The 11397-nt window shown below is 36.0% G+C and overlaps 1 protein-coding gene across 1 annotated transcript; it reads right to left on the bottom strand.

The window, feature by feature from the left end:
- Nucleotides 1-2769: 2769 nt before the first annotated feature.
- On the bottom strand, nt 2770-5814 carry LOC112048992 (facilitated trehalose transporter Tret1). The gene is made up of 2 exons (XM_024086711.2): nt 5682-5814; nt 2770-5105 (listed from the first exon to the last, which is right to left on the bottom strand). The coding sequence occupies exons 1-2, from the start codon at nt 5758-5760 to the stop codon at nt 3829-3831; spliced, it is 1356 nt and encodes a 451-aa protein (XP_023942479.2). The 5' UTR covers nt 5761-5814; the 3' UTR covers nt 2770-3828.
- Nucleotides 5815-11397: the final 5583 nt, after the last annotated feature.

Below are 11397 nucleotides of genomic sequence, written 5' to 3'. Positions count from 1 at the left end.
GATATAAAAAAAAATTTGTTTGCTTATTTGTCACCAATTTGTGGTTTAAAATGGTCGGAATGGTTGTGGTTTAAAACAGAGAACGGACTTAAAATTGTCGAATTTCAAGCCGTAGTTCCGACTAGTGCGTCCGAAAATGAATATTGCCCCTTAAAAAATCGACAAAGTGATTCCTCTAGATTTAAAATTACTTTCTTTATCTATCTGCATATTCAGCAAAAATCGGCTGCGAGATTGGAAAATTATTGACATTTTAAGGTAATTTCATAGTTCTATCCGATTCGCCTTGATCATCATAATATTCCTTGAATCTTATAAATCCTACACTAGCAGACGCCGCGCGCTTTCAACCGCTCCCGTAAGAATACGGGCATAAAATGTATGTATATTGTATGTGTCTATAGCACTCAGGAATAGTGTGCCTTTTTCGGCGAGGGCCGCTAAATATCAACCGAGTTTATAATGGGTTTAGCCCCGCGTGTTACACTATATTTTTCACTACGATAGCGAGAAAATAAAATAATTCCGTACGATAATTCAATGTTTTATTTTAATTAAAAATTAAATGTACAAACTTGGAAGAGTTTATGTTAAGAGAGATGCTTTTAAACCCGGTAACTTAATTTCCGACTGCTGTGAAGATGAATAATGAGTATGTGAGGTAAACGTAGGAGTTATTCGTTTAAAAAACTTCTTCCGTAAGTGAATCAACTCGTTCTTTTTTCCATTTATAAAATTTTTCGTAGGTATTTAATTTGTAGATTCGTTTTGTTCCATCTTTAAATTAGGGTCACCATTCTCAATAGATGAAGACATAACAATTAATGTTGCGAAATATGTAAATTACGGTCATTCACAATGAATTTCTTTAAAAAATCAAGTATGGATTATTCACAACAAATTGTTTTTAAATTCTCGCTCTTTAATTTTATTTTTCTTTACTAATATAATTTTTTCCCATGAAGAAAAGGCAAAGGTATTATACCGTACAACTTTGTCTTCAAATCTCGCTCTTTAAATTCGCAACTCAATAAAAATCAAATAAAAAAAATATTACCGCATTCCACAGACAAGAACGCTGCATTTTATTCCATTTTTAACCGACTTCCAAAAAGGAGGAGGTTATCAAGTTTTATTTTTATCAAACAATCAGGACCTTACCTCTGGCTCAATCGCTCGACGCGCGGAGCCATATAACCAAAATAAGAAGAAAAAGGGCCTTACATAAGATGATTCTATTTACGAATAAAACCTCCTTCGTTATAAAGTAGGCTAGTACTTGGCTAGTACTCGTAACAGACAAAATTAAAAAAACAAAATTACTTTAGCCCCTAGAGGCTGAAATGCTTGTTTAGCCCCGCTGTGGAGTGGTAATATGACAATGTTTTTGAGCAAGAGTAGTGAAAAAGAATTTCAAATCGGTACAGTAGTTTCAGAGCCTGTTCAATGCAAACAAACAAACAATCAAATCTTTCTGAAAGGTCATGAAATCTCGAAAACCACTTGGCGTACAAAGATGAAATTTACAGTTAGACATGCGCTAAGAACGGAGTTTGCAAGAGAACTGGATTAAGAAAATCTAAGGGCGGACGAAGTCGCGGGCGTCCGCTAGGTATTATAATATACCTACATAAAGTATGAGCACGTATGAGTAATATGGTCATAAATAAAATTTTATTTTTGGGCCTACCTTACTACTAAATTCGTACATTGAACGCTAAATCGCTATGCGATATGTATTTTGTCAGTAGTGTGGTAACCGATGCCCACCTCTAGATTTGTCTATCTTATTTAGCATATGGCGTCAGCATAGGTTTATAACAAACTAGCAGACGCCAGCGACTTCGTCCGCGTGGAATTTTTTTTCCAATTCCCGCGGGTACCATGGATTTTTTCGAGATGAAAAGTAGCCTATGTGATAATCCAGAGTAAAAAATCTATTTCCATTCCAAATTTCAGCCAAATCGCTTCAGTAGCCGCAACGTAAAGGAGGAACAAACATACTTACACACTTCCACACTTACACACACACAAACTTTCGCCTTTATTGTGTGATGTGATAGTGTGATAGATAGTGTGTAGTCGCAGGATTCGTAAGCTGTTTTATGGGCCCCAAAGTGGGAGCCCTCGACACGATAAGTGCGCTTGTGTGTCGGCGAGTGTAATTAACTTAGCTCTTACGCTCACATAGTCACAGAAGTGGCTTACGTTTGGAATTAAAATTGTTAGATGTTGCGGGTCTATAGGTTATAAGTATAAGGGCGTCAGTAATCTTATAACGAATGAACGAACGAAAAAAACAGTGGTACGAATTGAATGGGTGAATTACTTAATGGTCGATGACGTCCAAAATCGCTATTCCCGCTCAACTATGATCCAGTCCTGCGATAAACTCATTAGGCCCTCGGTAGTCCAGTCGTTTTAGGTTTTGTCTGTATTATTATTATTATTATTATTACGGTGTTATTATGAAGATGTGAAAAATCGACATCGATATCGTTGCCAAGGTCAAAATGTTACGAAAATCGGTTTTATGTAAATATTTCGCAGCCTACTCGGAGGTCAATAGAGGTCGTTATAAAAATTGTTACTCATAAATATGTTTTTTAAAACAAAATATGTTTTTAAAACAAAAAACTGATTTTCAATTTGTAAATCCGCCACTGCCAGGACCACACTGTTGAATAAGTACATCAACATTCCCAACGTAGACAAAGATGTCCTCAAAATATCTAAGATTTGTAAAAAAATAAAAATCTTATTCCACGTAGCAAGTCGCTTGTAAAACTAGTTTTTAATAATAAACTAAATTCCTATAGATTATAACAGAATAGAAATATGCATCACAATAAGTATTAATAAAAATAAACCAATTAAACCTGCTTATCTATATTATCTATAATAATTATTCAATCTTAAACTTTATTACTTGAAAGCAAACTAAATCTTCCTGTCGAGAAGGCGAGAGTTTTTAGTAATTTCTTTGTGTAACTAATATTTTCGACGACTGTACATACGATTTTATTGAGAGAAACTGCAATAAAAACCCTATAATAAAAACGCATATGTAGGTACAGTTGTCGAAAATACTAGTTACACAATTGAACTGTGGCTCTCATAAGGAGGCTCATAGTCACTCAGCGGGCCAAGGAGCGAGCTATGCTTGGAGTTTCTCTGCGAGACCGCATTAGATATGAGGAGATCCGCTGACGAACAAAAGTACCTGATATAGCTGAGCGAGTCGCGAAGCTGAAGTGGCAATAGTTTGACGAGCCGATGGAAATGTCCCAAGGTGCAGGAATGGCGACCCCGCACCGGAAAGCGCAGGGTTCGTCGACCCCCCACTAGGTAGACTGAGGACATCAAGCGGGTTGCAGGGAGCCGTTAGTTTCTTGGTTTTTCAGCAATACAGGATGGGTACTTACTACCCATCCTGTATTGCTTTCTTCAGGCATGATTTTCAAAGCATATCTTGAAAAGTATTTTATGAGGTTTTTTTTACTTAAAGTAAAGGTAAAGTTTTGTGCCACGGGCAGATACAAAAATAAGAGGTGCAAGCTCAAACCCAAAGGATATCAATACTATTAAGGCTAAAAATTAAAATTAAAAACAAACAGTTTTACATGGAGAAATAGATGTAGATAATAGATGGAAAAAGTCCTTAATTAAGAATATTAAACATTAATAGATCTTATAAATTATTATTAATTAGCAATAAAAATTAACAAAGTACGCGACCAAAGTAAGGTCAGGTCTCGCGTGCTTTGGCTTACTTACGTCTAATACTATACGTAAATTTACTATTATTATCCATTTCATTAGAATTCATTATTTGTTCAACAATTCATTCTGTTCTGACGTAAACAATTCTTTATTGTAGTTAAACGTATTATTTTTAAAATAATATTCGATTTCGTGCAGGCTTCTGCCTTTAGTTTCTGGCAAATTATACCACAGGTACAATAGACATAAAAATATGATAGCAGCATTAAAGCAAAAAATGCCATGGTATCCCATAACCGCTAACATTGCTGGCACAAGCTTTATACTCGAAAATTGTAATGTGCCCGAAATCAATCCCATAGCGGAAAGAAAAAATGATTTAATATCTACAGGAAATATTTCCGATAAGACAGTATCCAAAACAGGATACGGTCCAGCTAAACAAGTTACAAAATAGGCACTCAAAATGGCAACTTTAGCCCAAGACGCACACGGATCGTTGTTTGGTAAAAAATAGAGGCACACAGCAAGTATAACCATAAGCACATTAGCTATGACACCGGAGATGAAAAGTAGTCCACGGATTTTGAACCGGCTCAAGAAATAGCCAGACAATACAGAACCGAGTATACAAAGTCCATCTACAACTACCGTGAAGAAGAGGATGTCTGAAGTTCCTGTGATGTCCTGCAGCATTGTGATTGCCAATGTACTGAACAAAATGCGACCGCTTGCGACCCTGTAAATGCATATCACAGTACTGAGCAGAGAAATCTTCCAAAAATAAGTTTTTCTCACAGCTACCCAAATTTTTCTTCCATACAAAACTTTCGGCGCATTCATTGACATCTCTCTACGTTTTTTCCTTTCGTATGCGAGTAATAATCTCAATTCATTGTCCGACGCTTCGCTTTGAATGTGTAAGGCGTTGAAAGATGCTTTGCTTTCCTCAAATCTTCCCTTTGATGCCAACCATGCGGGGCTCTCCATCCAGAAGAACGGCAGAATAAACGATAGGCCAAAAGGAATGGCACCGATAAGTGCAACGTGTCTCCAATTCATTAAAATGCTCAAAACATGTCCAAATGCTGTCCCCACAATGGATCCAACGCACGCAATGAGGGTTATAGACAGCGGCCTGATTTGTGGGGGCCGGTACTCGGCAATGCTTATGTAAACCAACACAAGAATACCTCCGAAACACACTCCAATAACGATTCTCGTAAGGAGCAGGACCGTTTTGTCGTGGGTGAAGTAGATGATAACCCAGCAAGCCGTGGCTGGTAAGCTTACGATGCTGATAGCCTTTCTCCGACCAAGAAGTTCCGTTAACACTCCCGTTAACAGGAAGCCCAACACGCACAGTATGTTAATTGAAGATGCTGAAACAAATATCGGTAATGTACCTAAATGACAGACACTCCAGTATTATTGCGTACCAGCAGGTTTCAACATATAAATTGTTTATTTATACAGGTTATTCCTGTATAAATAAATTTAGATTTACATGTTTGTCTGTAATTTCAAAACACCTGTTTTTCCTTGAAAATTGTAGCTAATTTACACGATACTTCAACACAATCCAGTTATTTTTTAATTTTTGACCAACTGACTGTATAGGCATATAATTCTTATCCTAAAAAATCCATGGGATTTGATGAGTGAAAAACTGACGAAATTTCATGTAGACTTTTTGGGCTTCTGCTAATTTTATAAAGAGGATATATTTGACTGTTTCTTTGTATGTTTTGTTAGGCTCTAACTGGGAAAATGGGAATTATTGAACTGATTTGAAAAATTCTTTCACTGTTGTGAAGCTTATATATATACTGTGGCTATACTATCCCCGAGTGCTATAGGCTATATATTATCCCTGTATTCCTAGGGAACGGGAACCACGCGGGTGAAAGCCCGCGGCGTCTACTACTTATCTACTAGTACATTATAATTAAACAAACCCATCCAAGATATATCGTCAGCAGTAAGCGACTCAATGGAAGAGTCTTTTGAGCTTAACGCATCTATCATACCAGACATCTGGCCAAAGATAAAGCCATCAGATATGCTGCATATTGTCAACCCAGTTATCACCAGAACCTGAAACAATGGAAAACAAGGATGCGTTAAAGACGAGGAATGTTTTTAACGCTTTGGGTAATAAGTATTAAACATGAATAATTACTACTTAACCTACTTTCTTCCTTCTAAGAACCTTTCAGTAAAAAATCTTAGCCGGCTATTGGGAAGTTAGTGGTATTAGACCCTGTTCTTTACTTTTTAACCGACTTCAAAAAAAGGAGGTTTTCAATTCGGCTTTTTCGAAAGTAAAATATTTTTAACAAAAAAATTCAAAACCGACTTCAAAATCACAAAAATAAACTAACAAGCGAAAAGGGCGGTGACAACACATTAACTTAGGCCGTCTAATCGTAAAGTTAAGGATTTTCAGACGGTTCTTTCCTGTGGTTCTTTCAGAAACGGCTTTAATTAATACGCCACTGGCTTGGCACCGCCTTCAAAGTGATCAGAAGGTAGCACATACGATGTTATTCTTCGTTTTGTAGTTTATTTTTGTGATTTTCAAGTCGGTTGCATTTTTTTGTTAAAAAGATTTTAACTTCGTTCATCAGGGTCATTGAATAGCAATTGCTTTTTAAAGATAGTTTTCCTTGTAATTTCATTACTTAATCTATCTACTGTAGAGATTTTTTACCGTTTAGCGGTTTAGCCGGTAGAGGGTGGGGACACTTGACTCTGCCAAAAATTTTAAAAAGGCTTAATATTTTACAAACGGATTCCTAAATCGAAAAATATTCGTAGAAAACACCTCATATTTTTTAAATACCTATTCAACGACACCTCACACTATGAAATATACGAGTAAAAAAATTAACCCTACTTTACATGTAGGGATAGGGTTGCCAGGCCATAAAATACAAAGGCCGGACTTCGCACTATATAAGGCCGGACATTTTGCGCTAAAAGCCGGACATGTTTTTTTATTGCCAAACTTATTATTTTTACAGCTGGGCTGTTGAAAAAAGTATTTATACGTGATGTAAAGTGAGGATGAGATCGAAGATGGAGTGTGCCAGATATATGCATATTCGATATTTATTAAAAGATGGACATAATATTTATAATAAAAAAACTCGTTTACGAATTTGAAATGTTTATTAAGTTAGCGAGAATAGCCACTCTGACAAAAAGCCTGACAAAAGCCGGACAGGCCGAACATGTACAGATTTGGCCGGACGCGACCGCAAAAAGCCAAACATGTCCGGCTAAAGCCGGACACCTGGCAAGCCTATGTAGGGCCCTAAAAATATATATTTTTCTAGATTTTATTTTACGACTTTGTTCACATTTTCAATGTATATATTGATGCTAATTTACAGCGTTCTAGTAGTAATAGTCTCTGCGCTAAGCCGCGGAAGGATAGATATACTACCATTGCCAACTGTACTATAATATATTGTATGGTAACATATTTCAGGTCTGCGTACTATGTACTGTTCAAGAAATATATAGTACGCAAAAGTACTATATTTTCAACACTGAAATCTAACAAACAAAAAATATTTTAAAAGTAATAAAACATTAGTTTTTTTTTTGACATGTAATAACGTCTAGCCTTTTCGAATTTGTCTATCTTACTGAATTCCAAACATTAAACGAACAAATTAGAAAAAAAAGCTTTGGTTTACAAAAATTTTAAAATCAAATGTAAAAAGGCATATGACACTCTTTTTTTAGACAAATAAATCTTGAAAAATGCAACAAGATACATTGTTTCTTTTTAATGTAATTTTTTTGCTTATTCCATAAAATACTATATTTTATATGAGCGTACTATATATTTTTGTAGCTAAATCTGAAAAATACTATAAGTTTTTGAAAAAATGTTGGCAACCCTATGACACAGACTTGGCGAAACTATACGGTTTCCTAGTGGAATGGGGATGATGACTAGGTTTCAATATATTGATTTTAATGATACATTTGGGTAAATAGGGTCAATGTTAACTAATTCATACATAAAAAGCAAAGATTGTCTGGATATTTGCAAAATAAATGAGATTATATAATTTCAAAAACTATTAAAAATATTTTATCGTAATTATATGAAAATTTATACAGTTTTAGCTTCCTTACATTAAATGTGACATTTTTTAATATATGAACTATAAGCATAAACGCACAAATAACAAAGATATTAGTAATTTTGTTTGAACGCGCATACAAATCTAACGATCATTACATTGCCTATGACGTCATTATTTCTAGCCATTTTGTATGGGGCGTTTTTCAGGGATCCGCGGCAGCGCCCCAAATCTGACTCTTTAAATCCCTGTAGCTCCGAAAGTAATGATCGCAGATACCCTGTTCCTTTTACAAAATTGCTTTACTATTAGTATACTCTTAATTTATATACAATTTAAAAAACTGTCATCATCCCTATTAGGACTACGGAACCATGATTTACTTAAATAGATACACAGAATGTTTTTCATAGAAGTATGTAGAATAAATAAGTAAGATTATATTACGTACTTAATTAATCTGAGCTCGTAAATTATATATTGTGGTCAATTTATAAGCAGTCACAACTATTATGTTGTTGTTGTCACATCGTTAGCATAATACAAAGCGTATACCGGTAGTTACTTTTAATAAGCTTCAATCGATCTAGTTTGAATTCCTGTGACATTATATTTATTACTAGCTGACGCCGCGCGGTTTCACCCGCGTGGTTCCCGTTCCCGTAGGAATACAGGAATAATATATAGCCTATAGCCTTCCTCGATAAATGGGCTATCTAACACTGAAAGAATTTTTCAAATCGGATTAGTAGTTCCAGAGATTAGCGCGTTCAATCAAACAAACAAACAAATTAACAAACTCTTCAGCTTTATTATATTAGTATAGATAATTATTATATTTATTATAACCAACCATACCACACGCCCACACAACTAAGAAATTAACCTTCAAGTAAGTAATAAAGCCCATTGTGTCATCATGATTTTTATAATACACTAGCGGACGCCCGCAACTTCGTCCGCGTGAAACTAGATGTAAACTTTCAACTACCCCTACCCAACTCTACCCCTACCCTACCCCTACCCTACCCTAAGTTGAAATTTTTCCTGAATTTTCTTTGCTATAAACCTCACGGAGCCCGAGAACTTTCCAACGAATGCAAAATCGTGGAAATCGGTTAGTTCGTTCTGGAGTTCGAGAGTCGAAAACCCGACTTATTTTTATATAGTAGACTAGCGGACGCCCGCGACTTCGTCCGCGTGAAACTCGATGTAAACTTTCAACTACCCCTACCCAACTCTACCCCTACCCTACCCTACCCCTACCCTACCCCTACCTTTTCCTGAATTTTCTTTGCTATAAACTTCCTTTCCAACGAATGCAAAACCGTGGAAATCGGTTCGTGCGTTTTGGAGTTATAGCGTCAGGAAGGAAAACCCAACTTATTTTTATATAGTAGAATCCACTGGAATTATATTTTGTACTACTCTAGCTCAAAACATTGTCATCATATTACCACTCCACAGCGGGGCTAAACAAGCATTTCAGCCTCTAGGGGCAAATGTAATTTTGTTTTTTTAATTTTTATCTGTTAAGAGTTGTATCTACTCGTAACCGATAAAAACCGTACCGAATTAGCTGAAATTTAGTATTGAAATACATTATAGCATGGATTAACACACAGGCTACTTTTTCGATGATTCGTCAAATCCATATATTTGATTTAAAGTTACAGTTCACAACAAATATGGTACGTCTCAATATAGAAGTGACAAGTCATCGAACCTTAATAACTTGGTTCAGACCAATTCTACAATATTTGTGCCATACTAATTATTGCTCTAAATGGGTAGTTCTAACGATGCGTACCAGTTTTTTTTCTTAACGGGCACTTTTGAAAATCGACAAAATGTATGGAAATAACGAATCGTCGAACCTGTATAACTTGGTTCAGAGCCCTCCTACAACTTTTATGCAATTAGCGGACCCGGTCAAGCTTCGCTTTGACTTTAGTGCACTTCTTCCATACCCTTACATACCCTACTCCAACCCTACTTGTACCCACCCCTACCCTATCCCTACCCATACCCTACACCTACCCCTACCGTACCCCTACCCTACCCCTACCCTACGCCTACCCCTACCCCTACCCTACCCTAACCCTACCCTAAGTTGAAATTTTTCCTGAATTTTCTTTGCTATAAACCTCACGGAGCCCGAGAACTTTCCAACGAATGCAAAATCGTGGAAATCGGTTAGTTCGTTCTGGAGTTATAGCGTCAGGAAGGAAAACCCGACTTATTTTTATATAGTAGATTAGCTATTACTCCAAATGGCAAGATCTAACAAAACATGCCATTTTTTGTTTTTGGTCGGCACTCTTCTCCTCCTCATCTCCTTTTAGAGAAATATTATGTGATAAATAAACATTTTGCGTATCAAAGGAGGTAAGCAAATAAATAAATGAATAGGTAACTTACTTAATTAATTAAAAAATATATTGAAAACATTACCTGACGTAGAGTTTGAACAGGAACCATTTTAGTCATTGTAAATAGAAGGTTTATTGGTTATCTTCTATTTATATAATTATAAACTTAAAATTTTCATGTTATTTAATTTCCGCTTTGACTTGTCACATGTCCACCACTTATGTGTATGGCTTTTGTTTACACAACGTTATATTAATGCCGCTTTTCTAATAAATCTAGGTGATACTTATTCATTGTAATATTATACCTGTATGCTAAAATCCATTACGCAGCTATGTGTAATATCTGTTAATATTATGTTACATATGCATACAGAAGCCTTGATTCAGGGATTCCGAACCTAGCGGACTAAAAATTAGATAAAAATTCCTAATGTATTTTATTTATGTAGATTGCAGAATAGAGCCTACATTGTAGGCTTTATTTATTAACATAGGTAATATGTTAATATTTGTCGCGAACACGTGTATTGAATGTCGAGCAATTAAAATAATCTAACTTTGAAAACGAGCAAAGTAATTCAAGAATAATCTCGAGCGGTGCGAGGGAATCAAGTCCAATTAGTAGATAGGTACGACAAGGTTTTGGACTGAAAATGACGGGCCTCGGGGTGTCAACATAAGCGGCGAATGCTTTTCACACAATTGCGTTTTGCAGACGACGTAGTAGGTAACATTGGCAGAATCGCTGCAAGATCCTGAGGGAATGCTGACCGACCTCAGCCATTCCTCCAGAAACATGGATAAAACCAAAATCATGCTCAATGAGCACGTCATCACGATGCCCATAATATTCGAGAATGTCTGCATTGAAGTTTTTCAAGAATACAACTATCTCGTACAAATGATACAAATCGGTAGGAATAACTTCGAAAAGGAGGCTGACAGAAGAATTCAGCTTGGTTGGGCAGCATTTGGGAAATTGTGTCGTGTTTTCAAATCGTCAATAGTCAATACCCCAAAGCCTGAAGACAAGTCTTTAATCAGTGTGCCTTGATAAGGTATGGTTGGGGCGGAAACGTGGACACTTAGTATTAGCAACTGAAGTGGCTCTGGGCTAATTTCACCTTTTTTTTCAACTAATTTCAGTATATTTTATATGATTTCGGGTTTTTTGTCACGTATCCCTAAATAACCGC

The sequence above is a fragment of the Bicyclus anynana genome, chromosome 9 (genome assembly GCF_947172395.1).
Source record: "Bicyclus anynana chromosome 9, ilBicAnyn1.1, whole genome shotgun sequence".
NCBI lineage: Eukaryota > Metazoa > Arthropoda > Insecta > Lepidoptera > Nymphalidae > Bicyclus > Bicyclus anynana.
This window is presented reverse-complemented; position numbering and strand designations above follow the sequence as displayed.

Coding starts and splice junctions, on each gene's coding strand:
- LOC112048992 (XM_024086711.2), bottom strand. CDS start 5,760: ATGTCTGGTATGATAGATGCGTTAAGCTCAAAAGACTCTTCCATTGAG. Junction 5,106..5,681: donor TGACGATATATCTTGGATGG/GTTTGTTTAATT, acceptor TATTTGTTTCAG/CATCTTCAATTAACATACTG.